We start from the raw sequence: 20,264 nt of genomic DNA, 5'->3' as shown, positions 1-20,264 counted from the left end.
TAGCCTACTAGCAACATGATGCTCAAAATCCTTCAAGCTAGGCTTCAACAGTATGTGAACAGAAGGAAAGGCAATGAGTAACTAAAGTGAAAAATAGCCATCAGTCTTATAAAACATCTCTGGGAATGGCAAGCATCAGGGAAAGAAAGTGAAATTGTTAGCCACTCAGTTGTGTCTGATTCTCTGCAACCCCGTGGGCTGTAGCCCACCAGGCTAATCTGTCCATAGAATTTTCCAGGCTAAAATCCTAGAATGGGTTGCCATTTCCTTCTCCAGGGAATCAGGGAAGGGATATGTTAATCTCTTCTTTTTACAGGTGGACAGGGTCTGATTCTCTGTGAGCTGAACAAAGGCACTTTAGTTTAACAGTCAGACAGGGGCAGGACCTCTTAGATAGGCCATTATTGAATGATTATGATAACAGCAAGGTAAAGCAAGTCAAAAGCAGAGACATTACTTTGCCAACAAAAGTCCGTCTAGTCAAGGCTATGGTTTTTCCAGTAGTCCTATATGGATGTGAGAGTTGGTCTATGAAGAAGGCTGAGTGCCGAGGAATAGATGCTTTTGAACTGTGGTGTTGGAGAAGACTCTTGAGAATCCCTTGGACTGCAAGGAGATCCAACTAGTCCATTCTAAAGAAGATCAGTCCTGGGTGTTCTCTGGAAGGAATGATGCTAAAGCTGAAACTCCAGTACTTTGGCCACCTCATGCGAAGAGTTGACTCACTGGAAATGACTCTGATGCTGGGAGGGATTGGGAGCAGGAGGAGAAGGGGACGACAGAGGATGAGATGGCTGGATGGCATCACTGACTCAATGGACATGAGTTTGAGTGAACTACGGGAGTTGGTAATGGACAGGGAGGCCTGGCATGCTGCAATTCATGGGGTCGCAAAGAGTTGGACGCGACTCAGTGACTGAACTGACTGACTGACTGAAAGCAAGTCAAGGAAATAGTTCCAACATGGAGTCAGAATTGGTTCTTCTCTGCAACATTACCACTCCCTATCAAAATCTTGCTCTTCATTATGTAAATAGCATCTACCAAATTTTCCAAGCCAGAAATCTAATCATTCGTGACCCCTCTCTCTCCTTAGTCTCTGAAGCCAACAAATCATTTAGTAATGGCTTTATCTTTGTTGTTTCTATGTACGCATCCCCACTGCTACTATTCAGTACAGCATTATGCCTAAGAACACAGACTTGGAGCCTGACAGATTGGGTTCCCCTCTGTGCTCTATCTATACCTTACTACGGAGAAGGCAATGGCACCCCACTCCAGTACTCTTGCCTGGAAAATCCCATGGGAGGAGGAGCCTGGTCAGCTGCAGTCCATGGGGTCGCTAAGAGTTGGACACGACTGAGCGACTTCACTTTCACTTTTCACTTTCATGCATTGGAGAAGGAAATGGCAACCCACTCCAGTGTTCTTGCCTGGAGAATCCCAGGAACAGGGGAGCCTGGTGGGCTGCCGTCTATGGGGTTGCACAGAGTCAGACAAGACTGAAGCGACTTAGCAGCAGCAGCAGCATACCTTACTAGCTGTGTGATCTTGAGAAAGTTATGCAACATGTCTATGCCTCAATTCCCTGATGTATACAATGGGGATTATAACTGTAATTTTCATGGTTGTTGTGAGGATTAAATGAGTCATTATATGAATGTATTTAGACTTTGGTGTTTGGTTTTATTGTATGACCATCTCTTTCCTGGAATACTGAACTGTCTACTAACTGGTCTTCTAATTGAAAGTTCTAATCCATTTTAAGTCCCTTTTCCAAAATGAAGCCAAAGGAATCTCTCTAAAATGGATATGTGAATAGTTTTTTTGCAATTCTCTAAAAGGACATTTGATTGCCTTCATTATAAGGTTCAAATTTCTTATAATGTGACCTTTAAGTGAGCCCTGAGAACCCTTCAGCATGTCTCCCCACTCTGCTCTCCCTGGCCATTTAAGTCATACCAACACTTTTGATTCTCTAATGCACTTAATGGCTCTGAACTTTGGTGCTCAAACACACTCTTACCTCTGACTAGACCACTCTTTACCTCCTGTTTGCTTGCCTAAATCTTATCCATAATGTTTTTGCCACACCTGGAGAATGTGTATGTGGGCAGAAGAAAGATTCAGAAAGAGCTACCAATGTGATGGCGTTGTTCAGTCCCTCAGTCACGTCTGACTCTTTGTGGCCCCATGGACTGCGGTATGCCAGGCTTCCCTGTCCTTCACTATCTCCTGGAGTTTGCTCAAATTCATGTCCATTGAGTCAGTGATGCCATCTAACCATCTCATCCTGTGTCGCCCCCTTCTCCTCCTGCCTTCAGTGGTTCCTAGCCTCAGGGTCTTTTCCAATGAGTTGGCTCTTCCCATCAGGTGGCCAAAGTATTAGAGCTTCAGCATACTAGTGTGATAGGAAGCAAGTAAATGAAATTTGTCAGGGAGAGGGAAGGACCTGGGTCAGAAACTGCTGTCAGCTGAAGACAGGAACTGAGACTTGACCACTGGCTTTGACAACATTATTTCTCTAATCACTCACTAAAGAAATAATCAATATTTTTAAGTAGGAATTTCTATATACTATAGTATAATTTTCAAAGCAGAATATACACTCTTTATGTATATGTAATGTAGGAATCTTACAATAAAACTGTATATAAAAATAAATTCCAAATTTTATACTGTCGTTCAATTGAGAATAGTTTCTGCACTGAGAAATCCAGTATAGATAACAAGCAAGAAAGGTAAGGTAAGTTCAAATTAATTCAAATCTCATAGGATAGCAAAAGGTAAGAGTTAGTCCATTATGATGTTTCTGCTTAAATATTAATATTTCTCCAGGTATGACAAGTACATGCCAACCATTGTTGTAAGCAACTTTTTATTCTATTTCTTTATTGTTAATATACTTTGAGTACATATTCTCTTTGCACCTAAAAATCTTTTCTTCTTTGTCTGCTGCATCAAATCCAAGGACTTTCTCTGCTTTTAACCAAACAAACAAACTTGTTACTAGAAATTTTATTTTAAATGCCAGGCAAAATGAAATGATAGTTCAAGTCCAGCCATTGCCATTAATGGAATAATGTCCTTATATTAGCAGATATTTAGAGAGTGAATATATAAAACATATATATATGTAATGGATATTAAAAGATATATTAAGAGGTATTTGTAGAGATTGTGGTCAGAAAGACCAAACAACTATGATTAGTGGTATTGTTTTCGCTTCCTATAATTGCTAATTATAAGAATACTTAATGGAGACAAATATCAACTCTGAGGATACTTTATTATTCCAAATAGAGCAAATATAGACCTGCTATATAAAGTTCATTTCCTTACCAAGAGAAAAAATTTTTTGGATTTGATATACACATATATATCTGATATATAGGTGTATTTATTAATACAATTATATAAATGTATTTTCTAAGATTTTCATGTATTCTCTTGCTGTTATTTTTTTATACAGTATTATCCTTGACAAATCAATCTATAATAAAGTTTACTATAGCCGTAATAGAAATCTTTTCAGCTATCCTCTCAATTCATTGGTTTTGTTGATATGAGAACTAATAAAAATCAAAGTGCCTAGAAATAATCATGTAACTTATTGTCAGGAATGCATATATGATAGAACTTAAATATTTAGAAATTGAAATGTGGCTAAAATATAATCTTGACTAGTTTAATTCCTCTACGGTGTTGAAATCAAACCATTTAAGGAAGATAGTTACTAAATACTATAATTTTGAAGGAAAATCAGTGTACATTCTGCTGGTTAAAAGCTATACATTCCATTTTCTCTCTATCCCACTTTTCCTGCTGTGATTTAGTTCTTTTCTCTTGACCTTTACTCAGATGAAATAGGAAATAACTCCTTACTGCCACTCATACAATATCCCTGGAATGATTTTGGCTTATGACCTTTAAATGATGGGGATAAATAAAATGAATCACATCTCCTCGCTTGGACCTGATCTGTGGGTCAACGTATGTTTGCTTTTCATCTGTATGAAAATGCTTTAGGCTATGATTGCCATGGAGTAGGTGAAATCAGCTGAAGAATGGGCAGGTGCCAAATGAGTCAGGCAGGAGATGAAATGATGATATGAAATGGGAAAGCTGAGAAGTGGGGAATTCTTTGTAAGGGATGCTGATTGCTTGTGATCACTTGCCTTTCCATGGTTGAATGGCAGGGTGTAAGGACAGTGTGCAAATGCCTGGACCATTAAGGGCAGAAGACCTGTGCAGAATGCTGGAAAGAGCTTCCTTGACAGTGACATGGCTGTGAGAACAGGGCTTGAAACTGAATGAAAATGCCTCGTTGCTTCCATAGCATTTCATCCCCCATGAAGAAGGGATTTTTCTGGAAGCACCTTTTTAACACTGAGGATGATTTTGCCAATTAAAAAAACATAGGCACTTTTAGAATTTCCACTGCCAAACTGTTTGATATGTTGAGTCCTATCCTTAACTTTAAAAAAAAAAATACGTGTTTCATAAAGCTTAATGGTATTTACAGAGATATAAAAGTTGCGTATCTAGCCAAGGTTATTTGGTGTTTGAAATCAAGTATGATATTTTCCTGCGAAATCCCAAGATTATTAACATTGCTTTAGTCAGCATTAATAGGAGAAACATGCCAGTAAGATGAAAATTAATTTACAGTTGAATGCTTTATGTCAGGAGACAACTTGCCTGATAACAGTTATTTGAAACAGAGCATATTCTAAGCACATTGCCTGCTGCTTTTTCTTGGCTGTAGATATTGATGAGTGTGGGACTGGGAGGCATAGCTGTGCCAATGACACCATTTGCTTTAACTTGGATGGTGGATATGATTGCCGATGTCCTCATGGAAAGAACTGCACAGGGGATTGCATCCACGATGGAAAAATTAAGCACAACAGTCAGATTTGGGTGCTAGAAAATGACCGGTGTTCCGTGTGTTCATGTCAGGTTCGTATAAACAAAACATTGTAACCATTTTTATCAAGATGTAATTTGCATGTATTTCAAGTGTACGGCTTGATAAACAAATGCATACATCTGATTAACCTCTGCACAATTAATATAACATAACATTTTTGCCTACGCAAACTGGCTAGCCTCTGCCCTTTCTTAACCCCATAGCCCCAGACACAAGTAAACAGTTTCCTGTTTCTATAGATTAGATTTGTATTTTCTACAGCCTCATATAAGTGGAATCATACAACACAGTTGACCTTCCATATCTGCAGGAACCACATTCATGGATTCAGCCAACTGTGGATCAAAAATACTTGAGAAAAAAAATTCCAGAAAGTTCTGAAAAGCAAAACTTTCATTTTCCTGACCCCAGCAACTTTTTACATAAGTTTTACATTATATTAGATATTATAAGTAATCTATAAATAATTTAAAGTATATGGGAGATTATGTATAGGTTATATGCAAATACTATGCCATTTTATATAAGGGACTTCAGCATCCATGGATTTTGGTATCCACCTGCAACCTGGAAATAATCCCCCAGGTATATGAGATGAAAACTATACTTATTCTTTTGTGTCTCACATTTGTCTCAGCATTATGCTTTAACACTCAATTATATTCATTACCTGTATAAGTAACCTATCCCTTTTTATTACTGAATAGTGTTCCTTTGTACAGAAATACCACAATGTGTTTATCTATTCAGTGATAAAATTTTGATTCTAATTAAGCTAATGTTTTTATAGTCACAATATCATATTTGAATGAATGCATAAATGAAGCCAGAATGAACATGCTATGACCTGCAAGTGAAAACACACCTATTTGGGTTATATTTCAGTTTTAGAGAGGTGTTCTGTGTACCCAGTTGATAATAGAAATTTAAATTATAATTAAATAATAATACCAAGGACTCAACTATTATTAAGAAATTGATAACAGCTTGTACAAATTATAAGGTTAACATATCTATAAACTTAATAATATGTAAAACTTGATGACTACCTACCAAATATAAACATACAGTCCCTTACACAGGACAAACTTTAGTTAGTATTCAAATTACAAGTACATAAAAATTTATATATGCATACACGAATTTATTTGCACATAAGAGCCATGCAGTGGTTATCATTCTATATAAAATTTTTCTTCCAATCAAGTCATTTAAATGTAATGTGCAGAAAGAAAATTGGAAGTTCTCCAGCTTGAGTAATTTCTGGTTGTTAGCTACAAATAGGAATTTTAAAGAAAATCAGTTATATTGAGAAGACAGTGTGAGTTATCGCAAACTTCCAAATCAACATCTGAAATTATAGGTGTGCCGATGCTCACTCAGTTGTGTCTGGCCCTTTGTGGCCCCATGGACAGTAACCCACCAGGCTCCTCTGTCCATGGGATTTCCCAGGCAAGAATACTGGGGTGGGTTGCCATATCCTCCTCCAGGGGATCTTCCCGGCCCAGGGATGGAACCCATGTCTCTTGCATCTCCTGCATTAACTGGCAGATTCTTTAACACTAGCACCACCTGGGAAGCCCAATTTTAGATATATTATGTAATATATATGTATATATAGAGAGATATATAATTATGAATATAGATATATTATGAATATATCTATATATATTCCCCTGGAGGATGAAATGGTAGCCCACTGCAATGTTGCTTCCTGGAGAATCCTCATGGACAGAGGAGCCTGGCAGGCTATGGTCCAGAGGCTCACAAAGAGTCGGACATGAATGAAGTGACTTAGCACAGCACAGCACATATATATAATGTATATATAGATGTTTATATACATAGGTACTCACACATACAGACACACCCATGTACATATGATATCAGTATATTGAGAAACAGAGGCTTTTGGTAACTACTTTTTCTCCTTGTCATACAGAATGGATTTGTAATGTGTCGACGGATGGTCTGTGACTGTGAGAATCCCACAGTTGATCTTTTCTGCTGCCCTGAATGTGACCCAAGGTTGAGCAGTCAGTGCCTCCATCAAAACGGGGAAACCTTGTACAATAGTGGTGACACCTGGGTTCAGAACTGCCAGCAGTGCCGCTGCCTGGTAAGTTTGGCTACCTAAAGTTCAGGAAACATTTCGCCCAGAATCAAGATAGGAAAGCAACCTTCCCTGCCCCTCCACCAATAGTCAGTACCCGGCCATAGCGTTGGAAGTTACAAAAGGTGAACCTATTATGATGACAAAGTGATGGCTTTGCATTCAGGACCTGAGGAGGAGTATCCAGGGGTAGAGGCAGTATACCATGCCATGTCAGTCTTTCAGGACGGTCTCCAGAGCTCCAAAGAAAAGGCTGTCCTCACTTTCCCAATCCCACTCAGCCTAAAGTGAAAGAAAGTGAAGTCGCTCAGTCATGTCCGACTCTTTGCAACCCCATGGACTGTAGCCTACCGGGCTCCTCCGTCCATGGGATTTTCTGGGCAAAGGTACTGGAGTGGGTTGCCATTTCCTTCTCCAGAGGATCTTCCTGACCCAGGGATCGAACCCAGATCTACCTGCATTGCAGACAGACGCTTCACCCTCTGAGCCACTAGGGAAGCAACTCAGCCTAGGTTTACTCAAAAACAATTATGAACAGAACAATGGCATTCAAAAAAAATCCTTTTTTCCAAGTAAACCTTTTGTTAATCCATTTCTGTCAATTATGCTTTGACTTAAAAAAACAAAGACAAAAAAATAATACTATTTTTCTTTCTAAAAATTGTTACTGCCAATGCTATTCCGGCAGGAACCCTGTTATACACATAGTTTGAATTTGCAGTAAATATTAGAATGTTAGATTTGAATGTGTATATATATATATATAAAACTTCTGCTGGAAACAATAGAAAATAAAGACATGATAAGAAGACCCCAGTCATTTTTCATGTGGCCGAATTTTCTGCTTCTTTCTATGGTGTAAATGAAAATTCATCTACATGTCTTTATAGAAGAAAGTTTCATAGATCCTAGTCTTAAAGTTAGGACTAGTTTCCTTTCTATTTGTGTGAGGATATTTTTAAGGCAATGCTTTTTTGTTGCTTCCTTTTTATACTTTCAACCCAAAAATCAATTGAAAGAGCAAGGTCAGTTTTGTGCCTGAGGCTGCTTTCATCTCCCAAGACCATGAGACTCAGAATTATGAAGAAAATAGGAAGTAAATTTTAGGTGGGAACTAAATTTTAAAAACAGCCAATTCACACAATTTTCCCATGTGGAATAAAAATGACTGAAATCAGCTCCTAGTTTTGTTTTTTATTTTTCCAAAGTCCGTACACTGAGAAATGTATAAATGACAAAGAAAAACTGTCAAATTTCCTTCATATTTCGATTTAGTTTCTTGTCAGTGGACAAAACTTTCTTTTTGCAGAAGGGAATAAATGAGAAAGTAGGGTAAAAGATTGAAAGGAAGAAAAAAGCATCTCATAGGCAAAACAGCTAAGTAAAAATCTCTTCTGTAGTAAACAATTCTTTGTCATGGGAAAGAGAGGGCATGCCCATTTGATTGTTTTAAGGGAATTGGTTTTTACTTTCCTTTATTGCTATTCTTATTTAACCCATGAAGACTTTCATAATCCATCTACAGTATAGATCTCATGTGTGGATTCCCTACAAAATTCATGGCTGTGAAGGTCTAAGTATAAATGTCCATCAAAGAAATTGAGTAATTGAGTATTCAGTAAACACTATGTTCCCTCCCTTCCTCTCCCTCTACCCTTGTCCATCTGCTTTCCATATAGCAAGGGGAAGTTGACTGTTGGCCCCTGCCTTGCCCAGAGGTGGAGTGTGAATTCACTGTCCTCCCTGAGAATGAGTGCTGCCCACGCTGTGTCACCGACCCTTGCCAGGCTGACACCATCCGCAATGACATCACCAAAACTTGCCTGGACGAGATGAATGTGGTTCGCTTCACTGGGTCCTCTTGGATCAAACATGGCACTGAGTGTACTCTCTGCCAGTGCAAGGTAAAACCCACTATATTCAAGTAGGGAGCACTTGGCCAGCTGTGCCCAGGAATCATAGATATTAATGTGGCCAGTGAGAAGCACCTTCATTTCTATTTACTGCTCAGAGACCACTCAGCTTAATTAGTGCCAAAACTGACTGTCCCATGCATCCTCTAATGCATTTTCAGGGAGGAGGAGGTGCTTTGTCTGAAACCATAATGATGGTTGTTTATATCACTGGAACAGAAAGAACCTATGTAAATTGCCCTAAAGCGTCTAACTGTACACACCTTTTAAAAAAATAGTACAAAACCAAGCTTCATGTTTCTTTCATGATAGAAGACAATATTATTTTATTGATTTTATCTAGTCTTTTTATGATATAAGGTATATCAACAAGGTAAGCATACTGCGTTTTCCAAAGTGAAAATCAGTATGGCAAAAATGGGCATATTTCTTGGTTTGTTGTGGTCAGTTACATTGAGTTGAAAAATTTAAGACTTGTTATTTACCATATTTTATTCCTACAGCTGGAGAAAAATCATTATAAAGATTTTTCTTTTTATTCTCATAGGAAAATAAAGCATTATGTCTTTTACTTCATTGAGAACAAAAATACTGATAATGTAGACAGGGTATATAGAATTCAAAAATGGTAACAAAGTTGAAAGCTTTCTACTTTGGTTATGGTTCCTACAAATATTTGATTCAGTGGTCATTGTACTTCAGAGTCAAAGTTTTAGAATCAACACTAAAACTAATAATCTGGAAAGCTTAACAACAAGAAGAAAGCAAAGATGTCAGATTTTTCCCAGCATAGCACAGCCAGATATCTCTAACTGCTCTGGTTCTTTAAATGAACATTTCCATTTAAAAATTTTTTTCAGTAGAGCAATTTAATTCTGAGTCACATAGTACAAATTTCTTACTAGAGTGACTTGATGTAACAAGACAAAGAAATATGAAATGCTGTAAGTTTGAGATGCTATTATTATCTATTTCACACCAAAATTTCTAGCTCTTTCAATCAATGCAATTTGTCAGTCAAGCACAGCTTTTGGGGAGGAACATTTAGTGCAGTCTTCTAAAGGTGCATTAGCACATTTGAAAGTTACTTTTACTACAAAAAGTTACTAGCAATGTAAATGCAGGGCCACTTTAATATACATTTAATATGAATACATTTTGAGTGCATTATCTAGAAACTTCAGCATTAATGATTAATAGGGAAATACTTTCTGACATTTAATTGCCAAAGAAATTTGAATCTCTTTACACTCTTAATCTACTATTAGATTATTGTTCTGAGTAGTGACAACAAAAATATATACTGAGTGATGCAGTGTAAAACACACCAGATATAGCTCAGACAGATACTTCCAACAAGAAAAATGCAATCAGTAATAGGCAGAAAACATTACAGTATTTTCTGGGGGTAAAGAATGTGAATGAGCTTGTCATTCACTGCCTTACAAACAACTAGGATTTTTTGACTCCTAGTAGAATTGTTTCCAGAAAGTGTATTTTGGCATTAAATTCATTTCTTGTCAGATAACTGCCATTTCTCAGAAGTTACTATTTGATGCCATTTCCTTTTTCCCTTCTTATTGAGTTATAAGAATATGCTCAATGCTACCAAATGTATCCCTAATAGTCATTTTATTATATTTATTTTTTGCTATTTTAAAAATAAAATTTATGCCAAATAGGCTTGAGAGATTGCATTGGAGGTAAGCATTCTTCACAATTTGATACTGTCAAAGCACTATTTGCATTTACTGTCTCTCCATCCCACGACATCTGACTTATTGGTATAGTCAATAAATGCAAGTTGTGTGGGGTATTGTGCCAGGGTAGAACAATAACCAAAAACAGCAAAAATTGTTCCTGAAAATTTTTCCTCAGCAGGTTATCATCTAGAGCTCTGCTACCCGGTACTGTAGTCAGAAGCCACATGTGGTTATTTAAATTCATTGAAATTAAATTAAAAATCCAGTTCTTCAGTCACACGAGCCACATTTCAAGTCCTCACATGTGCTCGTGGCTATCATAGTAGACAGCACATGCAGAGAACAATTCTATCAGGGCAGAATATTCTATAGGAAAGCACTGGTCTAAACGTGAAGAATGGGGCCTCCGAAATCAGGCTACCTGGATTCGGAGCCTGGTCCACCACACGAGCAATGTCACCTCAAGGGACGTTTATAAATCTCTCTGTGACTCTGTTTTTCTCACCTAAAACTTGGAATAATAATATTACTTACATAAGAATAATTATATTACCTACTCGAGAAAGTTGCTTTAAGAATTAAGTGAAAAGGTCCTCACAAAAAGTTTCCTACACATTTCATACACATTCCGAGTAAGTGCTCAATAAATGTTGGCAGTTATTATTGTTGGTAGTCGACAACAGAAACATTAAGTCATGAAACAGATAGAGACAACATTACTGTGAAGGACGCTCTGAGGAAGAATGAACTGTGCTAAGAGGCTGTCCAACAAGTGAACCAGTTTTACTTCCTGAGGAATTAAGAGTTAGCTGGGAGAAACAGGGTTAAGAGCTTCCCTTTCCTTTTTAAAGATGTCTTTAAATTTAAATTGCTTAGGTTAAAAAAAAAATGTTTCCTTCACTTAGAAGTTGAATTCGCACCAAAAATGAATTACTAATACTGTCTTTCCTAAGTCTGATAAAAACTACACAACTCCAGAGAGCTTTCAGGCAATCATGCTTTGAGCTCCAGGCAATAAAGAGGGATGTACCCAGTTGATAAATAAGGAAGGAGGAGATATTAAAGGGTCAGGCAAGAATACTGGAATGGGTCGCCATTTCCTTCTCCAAGCAACCTTCCCAACCCAGGGATCGAAACCGAGACCCTGGCATTGTAGGCAGATTCTTTACCGTCTGAGCCACCAGGAGGCAAATAAAAAGTGAAAGTGTTAGTCACTCAGTAGTATCCAACTCTTTGCGACCCCATGGACTGTAGCCCGCGACCCCATGGACTGTAGCCCGCCAGGCTTCTCTGTCCATGTAATTCTCCAGGCAAGAATACTGGATTGGGTTGCCATTCCATTCTCCAGGGGATGCTCCTGACCCAGGGATCAGAACCCAGATTTCCTGCATTGCAAGCAGATTCTTTACCATCTGAGCCTCCAAGGAGTAATACAGTCAGAAGAGCTTAGTAGATCAAAAGAGAAGAAAGGATTATTCTATGAATACTGGAATGACTGGATAGCAATTTGAGGGATGTAAGTTGTATATATTAGTATGCTAGGTATCAAAACAATTCCCATGTGGGAAAGTGTTAGATATTAAAAATAAATCAAAATAAAGATAAGTAATCAAATATTTATCAAAATTCTAAAGGGAGATGCCTTTTCTAACTTAAAAGTGATAAAATACACCTCAAAAAATTTAGAGCTTCTATAGATAGACAAAATTAGCAAAGTATAAAATCACAACTAAAGACTGGAAAAATATGTTCAGCAGATATGATATCTTTATTAGATTAAAAACATGAAAATTAAGAATACTTATTTTCCCATAAATAGCAGAGGATGAATAAACAATTCACTAAAATATACAACTATTTAAAAAGAGGAGAGCATTCAGCTTTTAAATAATTGAAACAAATATAAACTAACATAATGATTTATTATTTCTATATACTACAATAAAAAAAATTCACAATAATTTCCAATGTTAACAGTAATATAGTGGAATTGTAGTTCTTTTGCAGTGTTAGTGACACTGAAAAATACAATCAAGAGCCACACATATACCTCCTAGTCCCATCCCCATCTCCACAGAAATATCCAGAAAATCTTATTAATCCCGAGTCTCAGAATCCAACCAAAAGAAATAATCTAAAATATGGAACAAACTGTGTGCATCATAATATTCACCTCAACATTAATTGGCATGCAGAATCAAAAAGAAACCAAAATAGCCAACAATGGAAAGATGGTTAAATAAATTATGATGAGGGCATGGCAACCTACTCCAATATTCTTGCCTTGAGAATCTGCACGGACAGAGAAGCCTGGTGGGCTACAGTCCATGGAGTCGTGAAGAGTCAGACACAACTGAGCAGCTAAGCACACAGCATCTGATGTAACATAAACTCCAGGAGGTGGTGAAGGACAGGGAGGTATGGAGTGCTACAGTCCATGGGGTCACAGAGTGGGACATGATTGAGTGACTGAACAACAACAAAATCTAACATATAATACTACAACTATACATTTTATGTAAATACATGATTGCATTGTTCAATCATTCAAGTACCAACAATTCTTATAATAAAAATTAAGATAAAAATACTCTGTGTGATTATATATGCACTTCGATTACAAGAAGGCTGAAAATAGAGAAATAAATGAAATCTATGAGGATATACTAAAATATTGATCATTGTGGAATTTAAAATATATTCATTTTTGTGTAGACTATTTATAGACAGGGAAGCCTGGTGTGCTGCAGAGCATGGGGTCACAAAGAGACGACAGCAACTGAACAACAACAATTTATAGCACATATGTGTACATATATTATACATATATATATTTATTCTATCTGTTATATAATTTATAAACATTAATTATTAACTTTTGTAAAAATTTTATTAAATATATATGCTAATAAAATATTTTATGCTTTGTGTGTATTATATAAAAACATTTTACTGAAAGCTGAAAGTCAACTGTCTTCTAATCTTGATTTTATAGAGTTTATCAGAATGCAAACACTGATGAGGACTCCTTTACCAATAAAATATAGCCAGAAATAACAAGGTGTTAAGGAAACTTACTGTTATTATGTAAAAATAATTAGATTTTTATTGTTATGGCAGTGGATGGTCACTATTCCTAGCAACCTGAGTTTCAGTGGAACACCTTTTATTCTAGGTTTCATCAAGGTAATGTTTGTTAAGGTGAAATACATAGCGATTTTGAGCAGATTTTTTAAGTTTGATGAATCAAAATATAGAATATTTTCAACAGTCTAGCAAGTACCTTTTTGCCCCCTTCTAGGCAATACCTATTCCTGTAGGAAAGCTCAATTTTATTTCATTATAACAAATGTATTTTGCCTATTTAAAAATTCATATGTGTATCACACAGTATGTATTATTTTATGTCTAATGGTGAGACGACCAGTTTATCATTATGTAATGTCCCTCTTTATCTCTAACAAGATTTCTAGACAAGAAGTCAGTTTTATCTGGTACTTATGTAACCACACACTATATTGTTTTGATTCATCAACTTTCAATCTGTCTACAGTTTTATATTTAGAATGCATATTTATTTTAACGGAAGTGTTTAGTTGATTTATATTTGATTTTGTTTTTGACATTCGTGTATTTAGGGGCCACCATTTTGCAATTTGTTTTCTGCTTGCTCCATGTGTTTTTTTTTTTATATTCTTATGTATCCAAGGAAAGTATCCACTTGCTTTCCGTTTATTTTTATATTAGTTTTATATAAGTTTTCTATTATTCAATTTTAATTTTTCTTTTAGATTCTTAATTATAACTCTCTATATTGTTATTTTTTGTTGTTGGCTTATGCAACAACTAAAATAATAACATAACTAAAAACCTTTGGTTTTTATAATTTTGACTATGATACACTTAAGTGTGATTTTTTTTGTCTTTGTTCTCTTTGGGATTTGCTGGGCTTTTTGAATATCTAAGTTGATTTTTTTTCACCAAATTTGAGAAAAATTTGACCATTGTTTCTTCAGATATTTTGTCTGCCACATTTTCTCCCTCTTATTCTCCTTGGACTCCAATCACCCATGTGTTATATGGTTTAATATTACCCTGAAAGTCACTGAGATTCTATTTTTATTTCAATCCTTTTCTCTTTGTTTTAAACATTGGATAATTTCTATATATTTTTTCAAATTTACAGACTACTTCTGCCATCTCTAATCGTCTGTTAAGCCCATCCAATGAATTTTTCATTTTGAATACTGTGCTTTTCAGTTCCAGAATTTTTATTTAATTTTATTTTTAGTTTCATTACTCTGCTGCAATTTACAACCTTTTAATTCATTATAACCTTTTTTTTTTTTTTAACATTCTATACATATTTGTAATAGGTAAAGAGTCACTTTGTAATGCAGGAGACCCAGGTTCAATCCCTGGTTCAGGAATATCCCCTGGAGAAGGGAATGGCTACTCACTCCAATATTCTTGCCTGGAGAATTCCATGGACAGAGGAGCCTGGTGGCTACAGTCTTTATCTGCATTTACACCAACTGGATTAACTTGCATTTCTCTTTCACTACTTTTTCTCTTGATGAGTCACTTTTTTCTTTTTTTTTTTTCACATATCTAATAATGGTTATGGTTTATTGGATATTGTGGACAGTATACAGTATAGACCCTCCATTCTGTTAGCTTCTTCTGAAGACTATTGTTGTTCTAGCAAATTTCAAATTACAGCCAATAAACTTGCAATTGAGAAGGCTGGACTTTATATTAGTTAGGTCTATTCCAGATGTACCCTTAGTGCTAGGGTGAATCTCTTAATCTTGAGACTGTTTTATTCCTAAACATGAAAGCCTGAAATTTTTTATCAGTCCCTTCTAACTTGGTAGGACACAGATTTTAAGCACTACTACCCGCAGGGAGCAGCCTCTGAAATATCTGCTCAGAGCTTTCCAACTTCAAGCTGTGAGTCTCTAATTGTCTTTTTAGAGTCTCCTCTGCAATTCAAAGACCAGCCACTGATTTGAGGGGAGTTTACATGCTGATTCATTCCTTCCTTTCTAAGATATTTCTTTCTGAATTTCCAGGCACCCTGGCAGCCCTAAATGTTGTCCTCCAATATCTGAAGTCTATCAGATTGTGGCTTTCTGCTTGAGCTGTAGTTATCCTAAGTTTCACGGACTAGACAGTGCCCTAAGGGAAAATGCCAGGTAGAAATTAATCTCACACAATACATTTCCCTCCTTTCAGAGATTGAAATTCCTCCAGTGTCTGCTTGCTTTTAGTCACTAATTCATTGATTCAAATAATTTTTGTATTTTGTCCAAATGTTATAGTTATCCATATGAGAGATAGTCTTGTGTAAGTAACTATGCCATTACTGAAATTGGAACCCCAGTGGAATATTTTATTACTCTTTCTTATATCAACTAGATTTCCTTAATTGAGAAGCTATCAATAGCATGATCTGTAGCATTCATGTTCCTATAGCAGAACATGCTGATAAGGAATAAGAAAAACACTACTCGAAGATTTGGAGAAATATATCTTCTCTTCCTAAAATCTACTTATACTCCAGAAATTTCCCTAACTCTCTCTGCTCAAAATCCATACAATCTGAGGAACTGACATTCTTGGGAACTGGTATACCTCTCCCTTCATTGGGTCAGTGAATTGGGAAAGATCATGTGACCAGGTTATGGTCAGAAATCCTCAGCCTCTGAGCATAACAACAAAGCTTTAAAACACTGCTAGAGAGCTAAGAAATGGTTGTTTGTCACACTTTTTTGCCGTCAGAGTAAGAACTCTGCTTAATAACAATTTTAAAAGAAAGAGGATTAAGTTAAATTGATAATATTCTTCTTGGATATAGACTGTCTTTTCTCTCATTTGGTAAGCGTCAACAAAGGCTAAAGCATTAAAGTCCTTTCTTAAGTTTTATCTGAACCTTTTGGTTTTATCATATTAAGGTCTGATACATTTTCCATCATGTAAAGTCAATTATCTGAGAGAATATATCAAATAGAAGATGAGTTTTAGAGTCAGACTAACCTGTATTTTAATCCCAGTTGTACCCTTATATTAGCTGTGAGATTTTGGACTTGATATTTAAGCTTTCTGATCTTCAGTTTCTGAACCTAAAAATCATTACTATTAATAGTGATCCTACTGGGAATGCTCTGAGGTTGAAATTAGATAATGTATTTAAAGTGTCTGGTGAAGTTTCTGACACAGAGTATGCACTCAAAAAGTAGAAGGATGTTATCATCTTGTGATTGTGGTAACAATACTAACATTGTCATTATTATCAGTGAGCCACTGGAAGAAAGTAAGAGTGCAAAAATTCAAAAGAATAAGATACCTTTTTTTTCTTTTCTGTAGTACATTATACTATTTTGGCTGTCATTGTTCAGTTGCTAAGTCATGTCCAACTCCGCAACCTCTTGGACTGTAGCACACCAGGCTCCTCCATCCTCCAGTATCTCCCAGAGTTTGCTGAAGCTATCTAACCATCTCTTCCTCTGCCACCACTTTCTCCTTTTGCCTTCAATCTTTCCTAGCATCAGGGTCGTTTCCAATGAGTAGGCTCTTTGCTGGAGAAGGCACTGGCGACCCACTCCAGTACGCTTGCCTGGAAACTCCCTTGGATGGAGTTTCAGGTAGGCTACAGTCCATGGGGTCGCTAAGAGTCGGACACGACTGAGCGACTTCACTTTCACTTTTCACTTGCAACCATTGGAGAAGGAAATGGCAACCCACTCCAGTGTTCTTGCTTGGAGAATCGCAGGGATGGGGGAGCCTTGTGGGCTGCCATCTGTGGGGTCACACAGGGTCGGACACAACTGACGTGACTTAGCAGCAGCAGCAGCAGGCTCTTTGCATCAGGTGGCCAAAGTTTTGCAGCTTCAGCATCATTCCTTTCAATAAATACTGAAAGTTGATTTCCTTTAGGACTGACTGGTTTAATCTCCTTGCAGTCCTAGGGACTCTCAAGAGTCTTCTCAGCACCACAATTCAAAAGCATCAACTCTTCAGTGTTCAGCCTTCTTTATCCTATTTTGGTACTTTGTTATAAGAACCCATTATATTTATTTGGCTCTTCCCTCTTTTCCTTGCCTCATCGCTACAGTTTTCTTCACCAGCTTAGAATTCTTGCCAAGACAGAACCTTTTTAGGCTTCTTAACTACACAGAACTCTTTTCACTTTAAAGCCTTTACTCATTCTGTTCCCTGTGCTCTTGGCATATTTTCAGAGAACTATCTTGAGGTCTTGGTCTAAACATCACTTCTACTCTGGCCACCCAATCTAAGTAGCCAGACTTCTTATTAATCTCATAATATCCCCTAGTTTGTTTCTTTTCTAGCACTTTTTACAATTTTTGACTGTACACTTGATTATTAATGGATACAACTCTAGGCCCTGTCCTGTGACAGTAGCAACCATATCTGCTTTATTCATCAGCATGTCTAAGGTTCAGTTTACTCCGTGCTTATTTTGTGAGTGGGCAAATAAAAGAACAAATGTAATCTAAGAGAGTGCCATGGAGTAAATAAAGCTGCTGCTGCTAGCCTATGATTTACCACAAATAACTGGCCATAGTTGGTTTTTAAGTGAGCCATGAAAAGTGATTAGGACATTGAACTTTCAGGAGCATATAAATAACAAATACACTGTTTGGTTATGTGTAACAATCAGTGAGTACTGACTAATGGCTTAAAAATTCATACTGTGCCTTTTCCCCCTGTCTTTTCTCTAGAATGGCCACATCTGTTGCTCAGTGGATCCACAGTGCCTTCAGGAACTGTGAAGTTATCTGTCTCACTGGAAATTTCTGTTTAAAGAATGTTTCATTAAAAAGACCAAAAAAAAAAAAAAAGGTAAAACTTAAAGTGGATGATTTGTGGGCAGCTAAGTGCAGCATTGTTATTAGCTGAGTGAACTTTCAGTTATGAAATTCATGGAGCTTGAGAAAATCACGAAAGGAAAAAGCCTGGGGCAAAACTAGACCAGAATTCCACCTCAGTGGTGTCTGACGTCAAGCATGTAGAAGAATGGGTGTGAAATACATTATGACCCCTGGACATAAAGCCTGAGCTTATGGGGGCTTTGGAAACCTTTGGCTTCACTGGTGCAGAAAATACTCCTCTAGATCAGAATCTTCATGAATCAGTTCAGTTCTTCACTGCAAAAAAATAAAATGTAAGGCAGTGAAGGAGTTCTATTTTCAGAAGCAAAGCAAAGAAGCTATAACATGTTACATGTACAATATACACTCTGAGAAGAAATCTGAAACATTATTGTCATGATAAAAATAATGCACAGGCATGGTTACTTAATATTTTCTAACAAGAGAACTCATCCCTATTTCCTTGTTTTACTGCACTTAATATTTGGTTGAATTTGTTCAGTATAAGCTCGTTCTTGTGCAAAATTAAATAAATATTTCTCTTACCTTATAATATGTCCCAGTGTTAGTGTCTTCCTTTCCCCCCCCCACATTCTTCAACATACAAATTGCTTTCTAGTTCTGCTGATGAAACACTCACACCTCCCAAACTGAAAGATGATTTTTGCTATATTACATGCCCAAATTGGGGGGGGGGGTGTGAAGGATACCTGTGTTCTGCCTCTGTGGAGCCCCTAGGTTGCCTTTACCCTACCTCACATCCTGGGGACTGACTTACGTACATCATATTCATCGGCTCTGCTGTCCTCTGGATTCTGATTCAGTCTGACTGGTGGCGACCACCAGCAGGATATCGGAAAGCGAAGGTTCGGCTGTTTACTCTGCTGGCTCCTCTCCTGTCAGGCCCCCGCCATGGCTAGCTGTGTCACTGGAGGCGACATCTGACAGTGGCCCGCCCTGTTCAGCTACCCTCTCCCAACTTCTGTTTTGCTTCTTCTGGCTTTAGGGATAACGACAACTCGTTTTGTCTTTGTGGGTACCTGCTCAGTTTCTTGTTTTCCCTGTTTCCTATAGCCTCTGTATCAATGGTCCCTTTGTTAAACTCTCTTTAATTAGCCAGCTTGAGCGTGCCATCTGTTTCTTGCCAGAACTCTGACTGATGTCCATAAGGAAAGGAGTATGTGAGGGTTGGGAATATCTTCAAAAATGTGTCCTTCACAATTTGATATACAAATTTAAAGAATCCCAATGTTAGGAGGGACTATGATATTACATGTTAAAATTTTTGATGCACTAAAATCTCAGGAGGAAAAAGTAAACTTACAGCTGCTCAATAGTGATGGTAAATACAATATTGCCCTATTCGTATGTTTTGCACTAGGGTGAAAAAGAAATACAAATCTTATTAAATTTTAGTTGCGTAGAGACTTCTTTAAAGAAAAAAGAATGGAAGGGGACAAGATGTAACTTCCACAAGCTATAGAAAAGGTAAAGGGGCATTTAACTGCCTTTTCCCCATTGCTATGAAAATAACCTCATAGGAGCCGAGCTAAAGGATAATATATAAATGTCTTAATACTTTGGCATGTGTAGTATTTACTGAATGTGTCAATTCAAGAATCTCTCAGTATTCCCTGGACTTATAAATGTTTTTTTATGCAGCCTTTTTCAATTTAACTAAAAATTTCAGCAGAGCATAAAGTTTAT

The 20,264-nt window shown here is 37.0% G+C and overlaps 1 protein-coding gene across 2 annotated transcripts in view; it reads left to right on the top strand.

Moving 5' to 3' along the window:
* The window catches only part of NELL2 (neural EGFL like 2), a 382,484-nt gene extending 363,374 nt beyond the window's left edge, over positions 1 to 19,110 (top strand). For both annotated transcript variants that reach the window (XM_040233810.1, XM_040233809.1), the window contains exons 18-21: positions 4,769 to 4,962; positions 6,876 to 7,052; positions 8,726 to 8,950; positions 18,408 to 19,110. In XM_040233810.1, the coding sequence (XP_040089744.1) occupies positions 4,769 to 4,962; positions 6,876 to 7,052; positions 8,726 to 8,950; positions 18,408 to 18,458 (647 nt within the window). In that variant the 3' untranslated portion in view covers positions 18,459 to 19,110. The remainder of the gene's footprint in view (positions 1 to 4,768; positions 4,963 to 6,875; positions 7,053 to 8,725; positions 8,951 to 18,407) is intronic.
* Positions 19,111 to 20,264: the final 1,154 nt, after the last annotated feature.

Source organism: Oryx dammah, unplaced genomic scaffold (assembly GCF_014754425.2).
Source record: "Oryx dammah isolate SB20612 unplaced genomic scaffold, SCBI_Odam_1.1 HiC_scaffold_29, whole genome shotgun sequence".
Classification (NCBI taxonomy): Eukaryota; Metazoa; Chordata; class Mammalia; order Artiodactyla; family Bovidae; genus Oryx; species Oryx dammah.
Note: the sequence above shows the minus strand (reverse complement) of the source record. Positions and strands in the feature narration are given on the sequence as shown.